The sequence below is a fragment of the Aythya fuligula genome, chromosome 11 (assembly GCF_009819795.1).
Source record: "Aythya fuligula isolate bAytFul2 chromosome 11, bAytFul2.pri, whole genome shotgun sequence".
Lineage (NCBI taxonomy): Eukaryota > Metazoa > Chordata > Aves > Anseriformes > Anatidae > Aythya > Aythya fuligula.
Genome location: NC_045569.1, coordinates 21,154,124 through 21,176,404, shown reverse-complemented (window position 1 = coordinate 21,176,404; position 22,281 = coordinate 21,154,124). Strand labels below are relative to the sequence as shown.

The 22,281-nt window shown below is 42.3% G+C and overlaps 1 protein-coding gene across 1 annotated transcript in view; it reads left to right on the top strand.

Annotated features, from left to right (window-relative positions):
- The window catches only part of CTDSPL2 (CTD small phosphatase like 2), a 37,274-nt gene that overhangs the window by 621 nt on the left and 14,372 nt on the right, over positions 1-22,281 (top strand). Inside the window, exons 2-5 of the mRNA XM_032195120.1 lie at positions 15,074-15,282; positions 18,694-18,832; positions 21,041-21,190; positions 21,655-21,870. Of these exons, the coding sequence (XP_032051011.1) occupies positions 15,091-15,282; positions 18,694-18,832; positions 21,041-21,190; positions 21,655-21,870 (697 nt within the window). The 5' untranslated portion in view covers positions 15,074-15,090. The remainder of the gene's footprint in view (positions 1-15,073; positions 15,283-18,693; positions 18,833-21,040; positions 21,191-21,654; positions 21,871-22,281) is intronic.

Here is a 22,281-nt window from a genome sequence, read left to right as displayed (position 1 = left end):
CGAGTCGCAGGCTCTGCTGCCGCTCGTCCCTGGGTGAAACGGGGCTAATAACACCTCGGAGAGTTGTTGCGAGAAGTAGTTAATGTTTGTAGAGGGCTTAAAGGACCTAAGTGTTATTAATTAAGCCCCATGACACATTAAGGTAAGAGTTAGTGAATCAGGTTTACACGCGGATGAACCGAGGCAGGAAGAGATTACGATTGAGCTGGAGTAACGCGTTGGATCGGTGACAACAACAGAAAACAAGTTGTAACTACTTCGCGCTGTAGGCACAAGTGAACAGTTCTGTGTAACAGAAACGCTTCCAAGATGATTTCCCCTCCCTCTGTTCCCCCCCCACCCCCCCCAAACCGGAGCCTTTCTGCCTCAGTTTCTCCTGTGTGACTTCCAGTGGAGTGGAGAGCTCCAAGGACACTTGCGGCTTGCCCACTTAAAAGTGTTTCAGCAGTTTTCATAACAAGATATATGTTCTAGGATGCAAGCCAAATCCAGGCTTGAATTCCATAAAACATTCTCCACTTTTCCCCTGAAAACATTGTGTGGAACTTAGTTAAGACTTGATCCTGTTCCAGTCAGCGGAGTATGCACTGAAGCTGACATTCCTGTTTCATCTGAGAAAGTTCCTTCGTTAAAGAAGAAATTCTGCTGTCATTCTGTCCCGCAGATTTAACGGCAGAGTTAGATCATTTTCTTCTAGCGATGTAAACATTCCACATATGCTGGAGCTGCACATGCATTTTCATAATTTAAAGGTAATTTTCCATCTCCAGACTTCCACCGCGAGTGTTGGTAGCTTCCTTCCCCGGTGTTGATTCCCCGGCAGACTGACGTGACACTGCTGCAGGCTGAGTAGCATCGAGTGATTAAAACTCCTACCCAATCCAAAAGGAAAGTTAGCCTCCATCTTACGGAGTTTTTCCATTCTCTATTGGCATTTGTTGTCTTTGATCACTTGCAATGCTGGTGAGGTTGACACCAACAAAAATACTGTTTCCAGAAGCCTAACAATCACTTTTTCCTCTTCTGACAGTTTTCTGTGCAAATATCTCATTCCCGTGGAAGAAACTTTTTCATAGGTGTAAGTGGAGTAATAGCTTGGAGTTCCTGCACATTTTTGTTAGGAGCTAATACTGGAAGTCAAACTATTTTGGCAAGAGCTCTCAAGAGAAGGCAAAACAGCATGCATCGAGTAGGATTGGAATTTGGCAGAAATCTAAAATTAATGTGCGTTTCTAGACATCTGTATTCTCTGACAGAAGCTCGAGACTTCTTGTCCTTTAGAAGGGGTAACTGGAAGTTCCAGAACGTCTTCAGGATGGATTCAAATTTGCAACTGAAGAGTTGGACTCAGCGTAGCTGTTTAACTCTGAAGCTGCCTTTTCCAATACCTGGGGTCACGGCTCTTCCCTACTCAAAGCCAGTACAAGCTCTTACCCATCCGTGGGTTTTCAGCCTGGTCTCCCTAGGGGAGCCAATTCCTAGGGACCGCAGCTTTTGGACCTTGCTAGTGTCAGCTCAGGAGTACCCCCAGCCACAGGCTGCCCCTGAAATTCTCCCCCTGACTCCATCCTTATTCTCCCCTTTCTCAGGAGCATTCCTCTCAGCAATCCTCCTTTCCCTTCTGATTCATTGCTCTGATCAGCTCAGATGTGATGCTTCTTACTCTTATTAGCCCAGGAAGTAAAGGACCAAGTCTGAACAAAATTCTTTCCTTTTGCTGGCAGCTGGCATTCGCACTCCAGCGTTGGCACCAATCTCTTGTAAAGTTTTAGTGGAAGATTGTTTCCATCTATTGTATGTGAAGAGCTCATCTGATGTTTATCCATCCCAGTTAGGTCTTCAGAAAAAGCAAACGTGCGCCATAAGCGCAGGGCTGATTAATCAAATTCATAATGACTTACAGTTTTTAGGGGGCAGAGTGTTTGAATCATGCTGCTCTGATCCTGCAGAGGAGCAGTAAGCTCTTTACAAGCTGGTTGAGAAGGAGTAGCCGTGTAATTCACGTAGGTTTTGACAGTGTCAGCCCTACGGAGTGCTTTAACCACAGGTTAAGTTGCTCGAGTGCGGTGTCAGTTGCAGTGCAGTGCATCGCCTCTGACTGCTCGGAGGAGAACTTCGCACACAGCTCCTTGTCAGTGCGCCAGCCTAGCGTGCTGTTTACATGGTGAGTTGCCTGGATAGCGATTATTTATTATTTTAGAAAAATATTTTACATTCATAGATGAAGACACATGCAATAACACTTGAAGAATTAACTATGAAATCATCCACATCTAAAGCAATCAGAAGCTGGGTAGTAGTTTCCCAGTTGGCAGCCTTAACTTTTCCTAAATACATTACTTCCTAATCAGATCAGTTCCAATAATTACTTTGATTAAAGTCCTCTTAGCTATGGAAAATAAGATTTTTTTTCATCTTACCTCATGATCCAGGGAAACGCTTGTCAGGACAGACTGGTGTAGGAAAACGCTGAGTTGTGTATCAGGAAAGCTGAAGTCTATTTGCACCTCTGCTGGGTGCGTGCTCCGACACATGTCCTTTGTTGCCTCGGTTTCCCTACCTGATGCTTTGGTATTTAGGGTGCTGGGACCTGCGGACAGCCCGCTGGGAAGCAGGTATGCAGCTGCTGGTGGGCAGCATTAACGCAGCAGCCGCATCGATCTCTGGTGTAGGGTGACAAAAAGACACAGCTCCCCCCGGGGAAAGCTTTATGAGAGTTGAGCCCCTTCTGTTGGGTTTGTATGCATCGAGCTGGCAGAACCCTAAAGGCAGCACGGGGAAGCCCCCTGTGTGTTATGTCAGGTCTAAGGAGGGTCCTCTGTCCGCAGTGGTGTGACGCTGAAGGTGCTTGTAAGAGGCGACAGGAACTGAAGCTGCCCCTAGTAGTCCAGACACTCTTCTGAATCCAGCGTTTCTGTTTGTTGTGTGAGGAACTGAGTTAGGCATAAAACACTTCGTAGTTTTTAACATAAAAATACTGCATCGGTGTAACTTCAAGGTAAGCAGTACGGTGAAAATAGCTTTAAATAGAAGGAGCTGCTAACTCCAGAGCACCTGGAAAGCAAGCTCTGTATACTTGCTTTAAGTAGCACCGTGCTGAAGTATATTATATATCCTGCTATTTGTTGCCAGCATACAGAGTGTGAGGAGCGGCAAAAAAAATACACAACTGAAGCATCTGGGTTGGGATTTACCTGTATGTGCAAACGCGCAGTGGCAGCACAGCAAGCACGTCATTATCGGCAGAGTAAGGCTGAGAGTGAGACTCTAGGGCACGTGAGCTTTCTGGAAGCCTCACGTGAGAGAAAAGGGACCTGCCCTTATTTAGGGTTCGTTTAAGAAGTGATTTAAGTGAGCGAATTAACGGGAACTCGCATCAAATCGGAGCGGCTCTCCTCAGCAGTTCAGCTCTAGCTGTACTGATTCAGCCTAAATCACACCTCGGTTTACTTTAGGCCATTCTAAATTATGATTGCTTTGATTCATCCTGTATTTTAGGAGGTGCTAATTAGAGGCAGGTAGGTAATTCAATCTCCGGATTAGGCTATACCACAAGGACTTCCCTGGCGCGGCGATAGCAGCCTCGTTAGCGGTGAAACCCCTGCACAAAGGGGTTCCCTGTGCCAGCACGAGCTGCGCTGCGCTCGCTGTGCTTTAGCAGGATTTGATGACACCAGATGAGTATTTCCCCCTGCTCTCACATTTCCGACAGCCTCGCCACCCCTGCAGACCCTCGGGTTTGGCACCACCAGTGCGGATTTCCTTGGCTCCAGGGGTGCGTGGTGCCTCCTGCCCGGTGGGCAGCTGCAGTGCTGCCCCGTGGGATCCTGCCTCGTCCACCACCACAGCCTCAAGGCTTCCCCTTCTGTAGCGTACCTCTCAGGGCGCGTTTTTTGAAGTGCTTGCTATTTCAGGAAGGAGTGGGCTGCCTTGAGGCAGCAGAGCTGTGTTCTGTGTTTGCCTTTGCCCTCTCTGTGTTTCCCAAGCCCTTCTCGCACAGGGCAACCCAGCGTCTGTCCCCGCTTGCCAGGACCCTCTCGTTTCCCAGGGGAGCTCGTCCAGGTACGGCTTTGTGTGTGCTGGATTTAGATACGGGATCTTTGATTGAGTTACCCAGCCCAGTTTGTTTGACACCTTCTTAAACCCTTGTCAAGAGCAAGCCGTTGTAATTACATCAAGTTAAGGACAGTTGGAAGATCTTGTTTATTGTGCTTTTAAGGCAGAATCTATTAATATGAAAGAAGAAAACAAGCAAGTTAGTGGAAACGCAAAACTTTTAATTTTTATGTTCTTAAAAATACAGATTTCGGAGACTCAAATGGAGCTGAAGTGGTATTGTTAAACAGCTTAATCACTGTCTTTGGAGCTTCTTTTGTGATGCCCAGAGGCCAGACAGCTTGGGAGTGCTCTTTAGAAAAGGTCTTGGAGAGCTCAGCTGGAGCAGCGAGCTGTGTAGGTATGGCTCAGGTGAAGAGGTGCCATGCTTAATTGGTGTGCTTAATTATCCTGTTGGATTTATTTGAAGATAATTTTCTAGTGATAGTAGATTGGTTTATTATATATCTGGAAAATGTTTTATAATGTTCGCTCTCTAAGATTAATAGTTAATATAAAAACGTCCTGAGGCAATTAGCATCGTAGGGTTCCAACCCATAAAGTAGTTCAAGAGCAGAAGATAAACATTTGTCATCAGTGATCCGTGATTTCAAAGTTAAAAAGTTATTGCACGAAGACTGCCCTCTGCTCTTTCTCCTCTCTATGTATTTTCTGTTCCCCTTTTTCTGTATTTTGGGTGCTGTGAGGTCAGAGAGGTGTGCGCAGCTTTCCGCATGCCCTTCACCTTGTTGCTGGCAGCTCGAAAAGCTCTGGGCCTGCGTTTGCAGACAGACGTGTTTTGTCAGGTTTTCTGGGGTACAGGGCTCTTTCTTTACTTTTAAAATAGAGAGACCATGCTGATAAACCCACTGCCGTTGTTGCAGCTCACTCGGCGTTGCCAGTCTTCGTTTGTGCAGTCAGCGTGGAGCAGCAGGAGCAGCCCCACAGCGTGAATTTATTGATGCTGAGCACTTGGTGTGCAGGTGTCCGTGGAAGAAGGGACAAATCTGGAGCAAAAAGTACATAAAGGGATGAGGGTGAGAGCCTTCAGTGAGCCATCACGGGATAGAAGCAAATGGAATAAGATCTGGATGAAGTTTTCTGAGGGGCTGGCGGGTGCCTTCTCACCTGCCTGAGTCCTTAGCCCAGCTCCGTGCCTTTCCCCGTGCCTACACTGATGCTGTTCAGCTGCTGCTGTGCAGAGGCTGCTGAGTTAACTCAGCTCATGACAGGTGGTTGTTTAAACTCATTGGCTGGTCTTGCTTATCCTCTCTGTTCAGAGGGAGTTTAAGAAGCTAAATTCTGTTTTATAAAACACGAGTGGTAAGGATGAGGAGAAGACTATATATTTTTTTTAGTCCTTAGAAGCCCAGTTTTTAAAATACTATTCTATGAGAGTATTTGGTCCACTGTAGTGTTCAGGGACAAAAGATGCTGACCGTTAGCATGAGTAGTGTGTCTGCTTTAGAGATATACATCTATCTATATATATATAAAAGTTATTTTGGAGTTTTGGTGCCGTATTGTAAGTGCAACAAATGAGGATCCTTCTTGAAAAGGGTAATCACAAGCACGAGCTAAAATAATCCATCTGGTGGGGTGGTGTTACTTGAACAGCAGGATGTTTTCCCATAGCCACGCATCCCTTGGAGCCTTGCAGCTCCTGTAGCACTTCCAGACCCTGCACCCACAGCACTCCCTTTGCAGTGGGGTTTGTGGTGTCCCTGCTGACCCCTGTGGTCAGAGGCAGCTGGGGGGGAGCAGGCGAGGCTGTGTCGGTGCAGCCAGGATGGACGGGGCTGGGGCTGGGCTGCGGCTCGCTTTCGCTCACTGCCAGAAGGCTCTGGTCAGTCTTACCTACAGAGCTTCGTGTTTTCAGACCTGTAGGAGCTTGGTCTGCCTGAAATTTCTCCCCCTCTGTCAAATCAGGTGGAGGGAGGTGAGCGGGTTACCAGGGGAGGACTGACAGGCGCACAGTTGGATAAGCCTCATTTTCCCTGGAAACCAGGCTGTAAAAAAATCTACAAGCACATTAGAAAAAGCTTCCCGGTGTTTGTGCTACAGACTGCAGCCCTTCAGAGAGTACAACAGGCACACAGAAACCCTGACATAAACCACTGGGGCTTTAAAAATCTGCAACCAGATGGTCTGTGTTCCTATAATTGGCCATAAAATAAAAGGACAATTTTAAACCCAAAACCTGGGGTATGCCAGTGAGCGGGTTGGGCCCTTTGGTCTTGTGAGCAAACGGAGCGACACCGCTCACATCTCCCAGCTCAGCTCCCTTCCCCAAAACTGGGTGACCTCCCTGCAGGATTAGCAGACTTAGCTGCCTCTGTCCATTCACATTTCCTAGCGTAGCGCATGAATCCGTGCCCTGCGTTAAACGCGTGCAGCTTCCCTTTTCTCTGAGTCTCAAGCTGCCAGGCATCCTAAAATGTTAGCCGATTTTGCACGTTTATTCCTCAAAAAGGCAAGGCGGTGCTGTACAGAATCACAGCAGCAGCCTTCGTTCTGCAGCTCCTGCCTCTTGTTTGCAGACATAAACTTTGCAAAGTGAGGCGTGAGGCAAACAGGATCCTCTCTCCGCGGAGCAGTTCTGTTTGTTTGCAGAGCCCTACCTGCTCCTTCGCAGCCATCAAGTTATTATCTCATTACGTCTCACGCATCTTAAAGCGGCAGAGATGCGTTAGACCAAAAGGGAGGTAATCAGATTGTGAAATAAATAAGTGAAATTCGGGGTAGAACCGAGGAAGAATGGAAATGTTATCGTGTGCTGGAAGATCAATCTTTGCTTACAAGACTTCTGTTGTTGTGCTAAATTGTGGTTATTTTGCTCTGCATTATCGGCATGTTGTTCAGAAACCTCATTTAACTTTCCACTGAATGGCCAGTGATTTTTCTCCTGTGTATTTTTCACCCAGAACAAAATAGGAAAAAAACAAAACAAAAACATTTAAATGAAAGAAAATAAAATGTAAAATAGCCTTACTGACATGGGGTCAGACAGGTCCTGAAGCTGATCTCAAGAAGGTTGAATGTTATTCAAGTTTATAATGTTGGATGTTTGTAAAGTTACACATAGTGTCACTCAAGAGTTAGTAAAGCTCTTATTTTCCTATTAATTTTAATTTAGGTACGTGTATAAATGAGCAAATGAATCTCACTGATGGAAATGTGTAAGAATAAAGTTTTCTGTTTAGAAATAGGGCAGTGGGCTATGAAAAATCAGATTAAAATCAGCATGTTTATGTAATGGAGAATGTTTAGTTTCAGATCTGTATGGGCAGCAACCGGTTAAAAAAACCTCAGTTGTGGTGGCATTTTCCCCATTTGTAACAATGTTGGTGTTTATTTTTTCATCAGGAAAGCCAAGTGAAAAAAGAGCATAATAGCAGCTCCTGCAAGGTAGAGAGCAGGCTTTAAACTATTTGGAAAGGTTTTGAATGTATAGTGCACCAAGGAAGATGTTTTCCAGGGAAATAAGAATCATATTATCATTTAAAGAGTTTTTATCCTACAACACAAAGAGCCTAAAATAGTCTGCTGTTTTTAAGGCCAAAGGAGCAGCCAAAAACTTTATCTAGCCTTTTAAAAGATAGCAACCTGACAAAAGCCCTGTGGAATATGTGATTGCGGTGCTGATCCCATGGAAAGATTAAGGGGAAGCAGAGCAACTTCAGGCTTTCAGGTGCAGTTAAACAAAATTCATCTCTGCAGACCTTGCAAAAACTATCAGCTTCTCCTAACAAATGCGGGAGCTACTCCGTGGCTGCCACAGTCCGACACACACTTGCTTAGGCTTATGAATCTTCTGGAGTTGGTGTTTGCTCATTTGTTGTTTTTTCCTTTTTTATTTTTAATTAAGAAAGCCAACTAATATGAATAAGATGAATGATTAAAAAAAAAAAAAAAAAAAAAGACAACCCATGGAGATTTTTTTTGTGGTCAGAGCTTATCACAACATCCTGGCAGGTCTGCTCAGGAAGTGTTCAGCAACCTGTCCGTACCAGGGGCTGGAACAAGAGGGAGACACTTCCAAAAATAGTCTCCGTGTGAGCCTGGCAGCGTGGATTAAATGTCTGGGGAGCCTGATTTGTCCCAAGACAGCTGGTCCCTTCCCGAACCTCAACGGGAACAGTCCTGGTTCTGGTGGGATCTGTTTGCCACTTGTTTAACACTCAAGTACCGCAAACTTTTATTTCCAAACACCTCAGCTGTTGGTGAGCTCCACGGTACCTAAAGGCGCCTGATGTAAAGTTCTTGTCTTGGCAGCAGCAGGGATCTCAAGTAATTCCTTTCTGCTGCCACAGGTCTCGGGCTCTGTTCTGAGATCAGCTGTTCTGCGATTAACCCAGCTCTCCATTTTCATTTTTTTTTTGTTGGTTAGGAGCCTGACCCCAGCTGAAAAGACTGAATTAATTCCAAGTGTGTACCCTCAGTCATAAAGAGAAAAATATCTTGGCCAGGCGGGAATAAACTCTCAGTTCCAAATGCAGATAGGATAATTAAAACACAGCCTCGCTAGCAAAGCAGTGACAAAACAATGGTGCCTGGAAGTACGATTGCTAATGCAGAAAAATAAAGGAACAGCAAATTTATTTTCTGTTAGGGCCAATTACAAAAAGCCTTTCTCATCTTGTCTGGCAACATCTTTATAAGAAAATGGTTCTTCTTTGCTCCTACCTGCACTGTCCTAGCCCCATCCAGTCGCCTTCAGCCGCGGCTCCCTTGTTGGTGGCCGCCTCTCCAGGAGGCGGTGGTGGAAAAACTCTTGGAGGTTTGTGAGGAGCAACAACACAATCCAGGATGTTGTAAAATACGAAGTACATCAGCTGGAACATGACGAAATCGCTGTGATTTCCTAGGGAAGGAGGATAAGCTGGTTAAAGAAAGGCCAGGAGTTGTTGAGGAGGGGAAAATCTCCACACCTTTGAGCTAACAAAGAGCATTTCCCTGAGGTTTGTAAAGCGCTCTGGGGCCTGTCTGGGTGAAGCCCTCTGTAAGTCGTTCTGCTCGACTTCGCTGCGAGTCCAGACAGGTGTGCATGGCACGCAGGTTGTCATTTGTCCCGTGTCTCATTCACGGGCTGCGTGCCTCCTCTGCCTCCCTGCTTCCCTGCCCTGGTGGCTCAGGCGTCGTCGCGGGGTGTCGTAGGATCTTGCATTTCTGGAGGGCATCACTAGGCCCACGTGAAGGGCGCTCGGGCAGCTCAGTGAGCACACCTCCATGGGATCATTCTTCCTTCTGGAAACCTGGGCCACATCACAGTGAAGAAGTGTGCTGATGAAACACAACTGGCGTTGTATGTTTAAAAAGAAAATGGAGAAAGCGGTTGTTCTTGGTTCCTTGCTGTGGACCTGCCTGCTGTGACCCAGCCTGTGTGTCCAGAAGCACATGAATGAAATGAAGACGTTTGCTCAGCAGAGAGGTCTGTAACCAGGCATCAGGCATCGCAGAAAGCTGTTAAATTTGGTGGCGGGTCGCAGCTTTGTGTGTGTCTGTACCTGCGACATGGGCAGCATGGACCAGATTCTTGCTTAAAACCTAAAAGTGTGAAGAGGTGGTGCTGCCTTCTCGGCTTTGGGTGAAATCTTTCAAAGCATGTGTGGAGGTAATGCAGGACAAGTGCTGTGCTTGTTGCAATCAAACATTCCCCAACATTTTCGGTGTGCTTCATTTTGCTGCGTGAATTTCTCATGCTTTGTGGTCATCATCTCCATGATGGCAAAAACGAATGTATGGGCAGTTAGTGGAGAGAAGAGAACTTCTTTCTGGCTTCCTTTTGTCTCTTGGATTGTGGCTGTGCTCGGTTCTGCCAACACGCGCTGCGTCCACACCAGGAGCTGATACAATCTGTAGCAGCAGACGCTCTGTTGTGTAAAATTTGTTTTGGATCCTGGTGGCAGGAGCTTCGCCCCTGCCTCGTCCCTTGCTGCTGCTGGGGGCCAGCCCTCACCTCCCAGCGCCGCGGGAGCCCCGTGGGGTAGGGTAAGTGCAGGAACTAACAGAGAAGCCCCACACCTACCGTGTGCCTGTCACTCACCGAGCTGCGTTCCCAAAGTGTGCCTGGCTGCCCTGATCCTCCAGAGCCCTCCCGGAGCCAGGCTGGGAATACGCAGCTTTCAGTGGGGGCAGCTCAGCGGGCTCACTGAGTACCAAATTAAACATAGGAATTGTTCAACGCTGTAATTCTGAATTTTCCCGTCAGGTGTATCTTCCTATTGCTGATTGCTATTGTTCTTTTACCATCTCAAACCTTTTCCTGTATCAAAAAACCTTAAACCCTGTAATTTCATGTGCCGTACCTAATTTTCTTTCGATAGTTTTGGGGAAAAATGGATAAAACCTTAGCACCGCTAAGGAATTTCTGCCCCGTAGTGCGCGGTGCCGGCGTGTGGAGCAGCTGCAGGGCACGGAGCGTGGGGCTGCAGCACCTCCAGCTGCTGCTCCCACATCTCCTTCGTTACCTCCCAGTCTCACAAGCTGTTAATGAGAGTTCCATTTGGCCCCTCTTTGCCATGCATTTCTCTTTCGAAGAATAAATTTTAATTCCTTCCCCCTCCCCTTCTGTTGTGTTTTGTTTTAATAGATGGGGAAGGAATTCCAGCAGGAAGGGGTTTGGGGAGGGTTTAAACCAAGACATGTAATGCAGAAAAACATCTTGAGCTGTTAACTGTTCAGCATGCTTGCTGGGGATGGGCTTCCTTGGCTTCAGGTCCACGTTACGGTAACGCTTCGCTGCCAGCTGCTCGCGATGTGAAGGAGCTGCGCTGTTGTACAGGGAGAATTTCGAGCTGCAGGCTCCTGAAAAGCAACGTGCTGGAAAGGGAACCGAAGGGCAGCAGTTAGCCAGGGCTGCTGAGCGCGATTCCCCTGGCAGTGAGCTCCTGGATCTCCTGGCTCCACGGCACAGAGGCCGGCGGTGGCACGAGGTGTTCGCACCCAACGTCACTCAGCCCGGCCCCGGCCGGCACGGTGGGGGGACAGGCAAATGTTGTACGTGGCTGAGGAAGGAAATTCAGGGACATGTTTGGGCTTGGTTTGTTTTGACTGAGAGAGTGTGCTGAGTGGCGCAGTTTGGCTTGTGCTCGGTTCAGAAAAGAAACACAAAGATAATTAAAGTAAAAACTGCGCTGCCAAACGCATCGCGCGTTGGGAGAGCAAACTTCTGGCACTCGGGGATTGTAGGTGACTGTTGCTAAGTCCTTTAGAGATATTTATAACCTGAGGCTTGATACCCAGGATGTGAAGTGAGCCAAAGAACTCTCTGGCAATAGCGTACAGATGAGTTGAATGGTTTCTTGCTGGATAAATACATACCCAAATTAACAAATGTTAAATTGGTTCGGGTTTTGTCTGCCTGGTATTTGTTTCAGCTCTAGAAAAATCTGGCAACTTACAGAATAGCACAGTTTAAGCAGTATTTTCATCTCCAAGTTGGTGATTGACTAATGTCAGTCTTCCTTCAGTGCTTCACAATTATTTGTCTAATTCTTTTTAGACATTTGCTTTTAGTATAGCCTCGTGTAATTCCTACCCGTGAAGTGGCAGGCGTCTCAGATTTCTCACCAGAATATTTTAAGGCTGCTGTTGTACAGTCACATGGCAGGAAGTGTGCCAGTTCTTCAAAATGTGTAAGTAACGTTTTAATAAATGCAGTTTACATCTCTGAATGCAGTACATTTCATTATATTTCAGTGTTCATTTACTTAATTCCTAATCCACCTCTGTGGATGGTTATCTGTGGTTGATCAACTACTTGCCTTAGTTCTGTGTTACTCTCTTCTTACCATCCAGAGTTTTTTAAATTCTGTAAATGAGCCTTAGGAATCTCACTTTTCAATTGCAAGCAGTGTTTACGCTGTGTGTAAGTGTACGTAGTGTGTGTCAGCTTGTGTTACGTCCATGTGTGTAAAAACACACACGTGGATATTTCAGGGAGTCCTGGCTATTTGAAGTCTGGAAAGGGCGCATTGCACAGAGAGCTCGCTTTATAAACCGATTAAACTGGCGTAAAAATGAAGTCATATTTATTTATTTACTTATTTTCTGTTAGCTTGGTGAGCTGGCCTGGCCTCTGAGGAGGCAGACAGCTCTGGAAGTAGTGTGGGGAAGAAATGAGGAGGGAGCAGGGGCAAGCCCCTAGGTTCCCTCCTGTCATCCCACCATACCTGACTTCAAAGCACCTTTGCGAAGCTTGCCCTGATCCTTGCATATTCCTGCACCTTTCTTCCAACATCTTTCTGGTTTGCTTCCCCTTTGAGCCCTTTGCCACCACTTCTTAGCATGAGCACGGTTCCCATTCCCAAGGGACTCTTCCTGGCAGGACAGACTGCGCATAAAAACCCCGAGGAATGCAAAAAAGGCATGGTTAATCCTTCTCGGTGGCGTAGGGCTGTCTGTCTGGCGTGTAGGAGATCTGAAGGACCCGTTTGAAACCTCTTGGAGCTGGGGAGGTTTGGTGTTTGACCCGCTGGCTGCGCTCCTTCCCCGCTCGCTTCCCTGTCCTGGGAATGGCTGCCTGGGATCGGATCTCTCTCCTTGGACCATACAGATTGAAGAATTTCAGGGGGTTATAACTTAAGCAAATTAGAGGAAAGAGCAAAAAAATAAATAAATGCCTAAGCAGGTTGATAATGCAGCAAATGAAATTCCCTTCTCAACGCATGGAAGGACTCGGGCTCCTCGGGGAGCTCTGAGAACATTTCCAACACGGCAAAACGGCGTTGTTTGTCTCTAACTTCATTCCACCAAATTGCTAACTATTTAGCTTGAAATATTGATATATTTAAACTATTTGGTTTAAAAGTTTAATGGCCATTTTCTGTCTTGGGCTTTATTTCCTGCAGAGCTATGAATTCCTTCTTCTCCCACGTACAAGAGCACTGAGAAACCTTAACTCAGGTGTTCTTTTTTCAGCCACCCATGATAAAATGAATTCGTTAACAGAATTTAATCACTTAATCAACGAGAAGTTGACTAAAAATAATGTTTTCCTGAATATTTCCAAAGTAAAAATACATTTTATGTTTTAAGGTATCTTTGGATCATTCTGTCTACTGATGTTTGGTGATTTCTTCAATTTTATAATTAGGTCCTCTTGATTTGTGCAGAAGTGTGATAGGACCGTACGTCTATTGAGCTGGACTCTTCCCACTGTAAATCATACACAAAAAGTTAATCTAGCAGGAATTTGTAAGAAAAAAAGGTCAAGATGCAGGTTTTGTTAACACATTCATTTTACATCCTTGCATAAGAATGTTATTTTTAACTTTTTATTTTTCTAGTGGCACAGAGTAGGAACAGCAAACTGGGTTTAAATCCTTGGGGACGTTTTTCAGTTTTCCCCAACGTTACTGTTTTTCTGCATACAGTCGATTCTATCAAACTAAATGCGAGTTTTACAGCAAATATTAATAGCGAAAGTATACTCGGATGGACTCTGAGTTTTAATGCTTCTGTTACTAGAGGGCTCAAAATTGTAAGTAATTTTCATAAATTTAAGCAAATGGTTTCCATTTTCTTTCCTTAAACCCCAAATACCAGTCCACTTTTGCCATAGTTACTTCAGTCATTTAACTGTCTTGACCTTCCCCTGTCTGTAACAGCTGTTGTATTAAGTGGTGATGGAAAATGCTGTTCATGTATGCAAAATGAAATCCTGTGTTTGTCAGCGGTTACAGCAGTTGTACCTAACTGAAGTATTTAACTCCTGACCATACCAGTTCCATATTGCTTTTGCTTAGTCCTCTCAAGAAGATGTTGGTAGCACTGTTATTCTTCGTTAGCTGGAACACCTTTCATTTAAGATTGAGCTGTACCTAACTGCTAACCGGACTGTTTCTGAACGATAATATCACAGTATTTGTGTCTGTGAATCGTGCTGCCATTGCCTTTTCCTAACAAGACAGTAGCTTTTGCTTCCTTACCCATATTTTTAAAGTTATCTCTATTCAGCTGTATGATACATGTTAAACGAATTTCAGAAAACCAGATTCTGATTCCTATTGTGAAAAGAATACCCTTTTCTTGAGAAATCAATCAATAAATAAATTGCCTTTTGTCGTGTCTTCAGCTAGGACATGTGTATTGCTCTTACCTGTATTTCTGGGCGTTACGACTCAGATGGATTTCTTGCTACTTTTCTCTGCTCCTGATCCAGCACATGCAATAATTTTCAGCACATGAATAGTCCCATTCAAACCAACCCGAGTATGAGCTTCAGTCAACTGGAGAAGGCATTTGCCACAATCCAGAAAAGCAGTTATATTTATGCACAAATTTAACTCTACCAGCAGTCCAATTGAAGGCTGGAGATAGATGTGACACATTTGCTGAAATGGCCTTTTACTCTGCTCTAATAAATATTGCCTTTGCGTGAGTCTTCCTGTGCTCTAATCGTATTCCCAAATCCAGTTGTATTGGAGATCAATCTTAGGTTCCTTTGTTGAACTGCTCTATCCTCACCCATATTTAATGCGTGGTCTCATTTATGATTTCTTCTTCTGTGAGCACTTGACATGAATTTAGATTTATGCTTCATCTCAAATTTAATGCAGAGCCTTAAAATGATGCATTGTAAGGAACACGGGGCTGGAAAGCGCTGCCTAGGTCATTGAGTCTAGTCATCAGATGCTGAAGACACCAGGCACCATAAAATCCTTCCCATCTTAAAAACAGTTAGATTTTTTGTTCCTGCTACTCGGGCTGGAGGGTTATGCAAAAACCTCATTGATCTAATGGTTAGATGTATTTGTGGCCAGATGATATTCATTTGTTCTTCTGCCAGTGTTATGCTTCAGCTTAAATAGCTCTTCCCTTTCATTTAAGTTTAGCCATATATATGTGTGTGTGTGTGGATGTAAAAGCTCAGTGCATCAGAACACTGTCAGTGTTATATAATTTTTTCAGTTCCTGATCTGAAGCTTAATGCGTTTCTTCAATGACTAAGTATACTTGTTTTTTCCCTTTATAGCTTTACATGTGGTACACATGAAAATGAGGCTGAGAACGCGGAAGGCTTCTCAGCAGTCGAATCAAATCCACACGCAACGTGCTTTGAGGGCAAAGAGGAAACACTCGGAGGTGGAAGAGAGCTTACCTGTTGGCGGAGGAAAACCACAGAAAAATGAAACTGGCTTATTGTCTTCAATCAAAAAGTTTATTAAAGGAAGCACACCGAAGGTACAGTGTCAGTGGGTTTCTTCTTTTGTTTTTTAATTGGGTCATATTCAATTAATTTTGATTTTAAAATGCTTCAATTAAGAGTAAATAAAAATATGTAAATGGAAAGCTGGGGCTAAACCGCTAAATCTCATCTGCCTTGATACAAACAGAAACCTAAATTTACTAATTTTCACATGTTAAAACATGTCGAATGTAGGTTCTGAGAGAGAATTACATGTATGGCTTTGATATGCTGAATGCAACCTTGCAATTGCTTCCAAAATCTCATTTTTTTTCTGCAAAGAGAAAGGCCAATAAAAAAAAAAAAAAAAAAAAGTTCCCAGCAATGCAAATATTGATATTACTTAGCTGTAAATTTTAAAGAGTACCCAGGAAGTCATAGCACTGGTTATGAACTATATGGTTTAAAAAAAGTGATTTGAATGCAGAATAATTTTCTGTTTTCTGAACTAAGTGTTGAAAAGATAACTTTGTAAATTTTAATTAAAGTAACAATGTAATCTTAAATTGTCAAAAATATAATGAAATTTAATCTTTAATATGTTGACTACTTATCATAAGAGTATTGAGGTACTGACAAAGAAATACTTTAGTAGAAAGAAAATGCTTAAAACCACTTACATTTTCATTGAAGTAGGACAATTAAGCCATTTTACATTCAGCACCGATGTGGCACGACAGTGCAACATTTTGGCTGCAAAACCTCTGCAACAAAAAGCTGAAATCTAAGCAAAACATTTTACGTAGGAATTTCAAGATAAGAGAAATATATCTGGTTTTTTCTTTTTTTTTTTTTTTTTCTCCCTAAGGTTTTGTTAACTTTCTCTCTTCCCCTCTTCTCTCTCCCAAATCTTTGAATTACATTTCATTCTTCTTTTTTTTCTTGACAGTTTTTTTAAAATATAAAATGTCCACGTTTTTCTTCTGTTCCCTTTCATGTCCTCTCCTGTGTCTGTAGCAGGACTTGGAGTGGCTCCAGTGGCATTAGCATGGCATGATATTGATACTGCCGGGCTATCTTCCAAAGCGCTAATGACTTAACAAAGTAGTCTTGTGGCTGCCATGGAAACGTTATAACTCTGTGAGATAGTGTATGTGTACAACTTGCATAGTAGTTCATTTCTGGGTACGTTGAAATCTAAGTCACCACAGCGATTGTACGGATTTGTGGCAATAAATGTCTTCATAGCTAGTTTATTGTTACAATTTTGATGGTAGTCATAACTCATCTGATATTGTAAAGGTGGCTTATCGGAAATACTCCTTCAACAAACGGAACCTGAAAAAACATTATAGCTATTTAGGTAGAGAAACTAGAGCCTAACACGTGGCTGTAGGAATGTGGATGGTGATGGGTCTGATCTTGAGGTCTTTTCCAACTCAGAGCCCATGTGCAAGTCGGGGCTAGTTAGGGAATACAAAAGAGTATTTATTATTTACAAAATGACAAGTCTGATCTACCCGAAAAACTGATGTGTGTATGCATTCAGGAAGTACTACAGTATACTGCAATAAGATTTCCACTGTATAAATCAAGGAGAATTGCAACCTTGTGTGTAATTTCATCTTTAAATTCTATTAACGAACTGCTTGAACTCTGACCTTGTAGTTTGTGATATTGTCACACCACTTCTTGTCTACTGATTTATGTTCTTATTACATCCGTGCTTATTATTGCTTCAGGGCTTGTTTATTGTTGGCTGTTTGTTTTTTTTTTTTCCTTCCAGTCTGGTCTGTTGCACTCTTTTCCCCCTTTTTTGCCAAAGAATTTTTAGGAGTGGTAGAATTTTATTTTTTGTTTCAGGAAAATAAATTATTTCTGCAGTTTGGTTTGTGGCTTTTTACATGAATGCAGAACACCCAGAGGTACGAGGCTGGCCATCCTGGAACCCAAAGTCCTTTTTTCTCAGGACCACTACCACACAGGCAGAGCACTGAGAGCTTTCCCACACCATCACGATAGCTCCTGTTCTGGAGAGGGAAAGTGTTTTCTAGATTTACTGAATCTGTTGTGTCTCTGCTGATACTATGAGACAGATTCTGTGTTTTCATTGTGGTTTCTGTAATGTTCCTGCACTTGCTCTCCATAAAGCACGAGTCATTTTTGGATTTTATGCATAGCTTTTAGAAGTTAATTAATTTCTCTCTTTTTTTTCCCATGTTGAATTTGAACGAATGACCTGAAAGATAAGGTGCCTTGCTGTTCTTTTTATCAGTGAGCCATCTGTTTTCTCTCTCATAGGATTTTATGGTATATACATTACCAGTAATTGCTCGTCGTAGTAATTGGATATTGTTCTCACCAAGGTTGTTGGTCAAGAAGAAACTGCCAGTAGGAAGCTTTGGGGATCAGTAGTGGTCACATACTTTGTCTTCTGATATGGCTGTCCATGCATTTCCATGTTTGCCAGTATTTCTTTTAGGTACTGTACTCTTAGCACGGCCCTTAAATTACTTTTTCTAAAGGATCAATTTACCTTTTTTTGGAGCATGCAAACTTTTTTCTTTTTAAAGATGTGAAACTGCTGCTCCCAGAAAGGTAATATTGTAAGTCTAAAGTAGAAATTTTAATTTACTTTAATATGCTTTGTGGCCTTTTCTTTTTAAATATTTAATTCAATTTATTTTGCTTTGTCTCACGTTTTACATTTCAGTGTACTGTATATGGCTGTATTTTAGATTGCCATTTTATTAAGATGTAATAGGTGCTTTGGGGCAAAATGGGAAGAAACCTGTCTTAAATATCTGTGCTACACGTACACACACGCTCAGAAAAAATATGCAAAAACGATCAGTTCTTTCCCATTCATGTAACTGCCACAGAGGAGAAGAGTAATTTTCTTAAAGGTAAGAAGAATCACGGGGTTACAACCCTTGCATATAATACTTGTAACAGCTAAGTTTTGCCATGTACTATCTGATATGAATTGAGTACTACCACAGTACATACTTAGAAACAATTTAGCAAGCCACTTTATGTAAGGATCATGGTGGGACATTTTATATTGGATATTATGATGCAGTTTACTTTCTGTATATTTTAACAAGCAGAGAAATGAAGTTTCTCATCATTCTAGTTGTCTTATTTCTACATTTCCTTAATGCCACAGCACCTAATTACAAATTGACTATCTGGTAAAATAGTATTTAAAGACAGTTTTTCTACAACAGAAATTCCAAGCACAGCTTTCTTTCCCAGTACTTAGCTATTTACCTTGGGTTGTGTCAGTTTGGATGAGTTTAAAATTCCAGCTGGGCAGATCCATGTTGTATGTCCTGCATCTGGAAGTAGAACAATAAATGGACCTTTGGTGGAACTTTCCCTAACAGCTAACATTTTCTGGTGGCATTCAGCGGAGAAAAAAGGCACTACTCAGTATCTTTCTTTCCCCTCTTTTCTGTTTTAAGGAAGAAAGAGAAAATCCTGCAAAAAGAAGTAGAATTGAACGCGATATAGATAACAACTTGATTACATCCACACCTCAAACAGGAGAAAAGCCTAATAAACAGATCTCCCGAGTAAGACGGAAAAGTCAAGTGAATGGAGGTTTGTAAATATTCTAATCATACGTTATTACAGTTGACTGGTGATTCAGTAGCCATCCAGCTGTTAACTAATAAAGGACATTTCTCTAGGTGAAGGTTATTAAGAGTTTTGTGATTGACTTCAGTGTTAGCAAGGCTGGACTAATGGTACTGATATAAGATTTCCAGGACTGCAAGCACAAGTTACAATGGATGTGTCTGAGAGGGAATGTTTTATCCTAGTAAGAACAATTCCATTATGTGATAATGACCCAGCTATTTTGGAACTTTTTTTTTTTTTTCTAAAAGAAAAGAAGAGCCAATAATGATTATTTGATTTAGTTCTTCTCCCATTTTCTCACAAGAAGTGAAATAGGACTTCCCAGTTCATGACATTTGTGGAACTGACCTGGGTTCCTTAGATATTGAAAGCGCTTGTCAAACACATAGCACGTTTGTCAAACATATATTCCAACAAGGTTTCTGACATAGAATCATGGAAGAAATTAGGTTGTCAGGGACCTCTATAAGCCATCTGGGCAGTCCTCCTTTTCCTCTCCCAGCAAGGTGAATCCAGCTTGAAGAGAAATCTGACGTTTGTAGTTGGATCAGGCTGCTCGGAGCCTTCTCCAGTCAAGTTCCGAATATCTCAAAGGATGGAGATTCTACAACCTCTGTGGGCCCCTGTTCCAATGTTTGACCACCTCATTGTGAAAATAATTCTTTTTTCAGTATCTCTAATAATGTCACACAGAGATACATCCTGTTAGATAAAATATTCCATGAAATTTAAAGCGTCAGCTGTGGTTCCAGATCTGACTTAAAAAACACATTTTTAGACTCCTTTTCCTAAGGAAACGAGACTTCATGTGTTTGTGCTGCCTGTCAGTGTTCCTTCTTTCTCCCAATAACTTTAGAATCCGTTGTCTGATTTCTGCCAAGTTTGTCAGCAAGGCAGAGGTCTGAAAGATTTCATATTCCAACAATGTTTTCAAAATCAGTAGCTGAGTACAGGATGGAGCTCCAAATGAGGGACTTCAGCGATGGAAGGTTTATAATGTGAGAGAATTACCTGTTTGGTTGTTGTCAGATGTCTGTGTAGGATCATTTTAGGAGTATTTGCTACTGTTAATTAGTTTTTTTGTGTCCTGGAGAGATAATAGCTATGCACTGACTTTGAGTGTGATGCATGCAGACAATGCTTAAAGATGAAAGGGAACCATTTACCTGAATAAAGTTGTCTGAGGGATGCACGTAGAGCACACTGAACTCATTTTACTGTTACAGCAATACCAAGTTCTTAGTGAAGACACTCGGTATTAGTGAAAGCACTGAGTTGCAGCTGGCACACCCTACGTTTTATGTAAAAGCGACGGGAAGTGTGAAGTACTGGTGCAGCTCCATCAGGCTCAGCTGACAAAAAGGTTCTCAGCTCATGTGCACAAAATACATTTGCTTACTTCCATATGGACAGACAGCTCAAAGACTTGTTACTGTAAAGTAAATAACTTCTTTCATTTCAGTCTCAGAATTATGTCTTGGATCTCACCCATGAGATAGCAGTTTTTAGTTTTAGGATACGCTTTAGATGCACATTTATAGAAAACCTTTAATTGTTATGTGGTATGTTGTTGTAATAACTAAGATTTACTTAATTCTCTGTTCTTTGTTATCTGTCATAACAACTAAGAATTATTTTATTTCCTAATTGTATTTATGAGTGTGTGTTTGTGTGTATACATATATGTATATAGGGAGTATAGTGAAGCATGGACTTGATCCTGTGAAGTTTAGAGATTCAGCCACTGGAGTTCCACTGGCACTTTCTCTTGTTTCCATCTAGTGGAGCCCCACTGACACTGACATCTATTTGTTGTGAAGGGTGTGCAGCATCATAGTCTGCCTTCTGTCATCAAGCACATTTAGAGGATTAAAACTTCTATTATCTGTTAATCTATAGCATATTTCATATAAGCAATTATTGCTTCCTAATTTGAAATTCTGAAGCTTAAGATGGTGTTGAAAATTGGTATTTAATTTTTATGTTGTTGCTAAATTGCTACCTGTTTTTATTCTTTTAAGGAACTATTTAGGCTGATTGCTTTTGCCAACTAAGGAAAGTCAAGGAGCAGGAGGGATCTTTCCTATAGTGAAGATAATAACAATAAAAGAGAGGGTGTACTGTGAAAAACAGAAGCATGTATTATACTTCATAACTTTTCTTTTACAGAAGCTGGAAGTTACGAAATGACAAACCAACATGTAAAGCAAAATGGGAAATTAGAAGATAATCCTACCACTGGCAGTCCCCCACGAACTACGTTACTGGGGACCATATTTTCTCCTGTCTTCAATTTTTTTTCACCAGCAAATAAAAATGGTAAGCATTATTTTAAAAGCCAATAGTGTTAAAGCTAAGTGATAGATTTTTGATTATAAGAAAATGTTGCTTTGAGTGGCGGTACACTTTTCATTCTGATTTACAAACCACAGGTTACTGCAACCAGATAAAAGGCCTCCTTCACAATTCTTAGAAGGGTTGATCATTGTTAAAAGAAGCAATAAGCTTATATGCAGTAGAAAGTTTCTTTCTTAGGTGTAAGTATCTAGCAGTGTACCTTTTATTGAAACAGTAAAATAAATACTGGTATTAAGATCCTTGTCCCAAACAGAAGGATGTTTTTCATTCTACTTTTGGTTCTTATTTTTGTAACATGAATCAGACACAGCCTCTCTTGGTTATTCTGTAACATATTTTTTGGTGTTTAGTGATGACTGTCAGTATTCTTTAAGCTGAGGTACCTAACAGGTAATGACTATTAGTGTACTGAAATCTTAATTCAGGAACGTCAGGATCAGATTCTCCAGGACAAGCTGTTGAAGCTGAAGAAATAGTCAAACAGCTTGATATGGAACAGGTAGATGAGATTACTACAAGTACTGCAACGTCAACCAATGGAGCAGCTTATACTAGCCAAGCAGTGCAGGTCAGATCTGCTGTTAACAATGGTTTAGAAGAAGTAGAGGAAACAAATGATCGTGACCTGCCACCACTTACAGGTAAGAAATGTGAGCTTGTCTTCTACTCAAGTCCTGAAGCTGTAGATAGTTGCTACTCCTAGGGAAATTCTAGCACCCCCATTTTGTATAAATTATTATTTCATGTTTGCTTAAAACATGCAAACAGTATTCATACCATTTTTTTTTATCAACAAGCAAAACTTTTTTGTGCACCGAAGACACAGCTTTTGCAAGGCTCATTTATTTCCTTTGAAACTTAGTTGACTTCATAACATTTCTTCAAATGAAAACAGACATTGAAGAATAAAGGCATTTTTATTACTATTTAAACTACCCCCCCACACACACGCATTAAAAATGTATCCCCTAGACTTGCTGATCACAAAAGAGAAATTTGCGGCATTTTATTATCATATATTAAAATAACACATTGAGATGAATAAGAACATA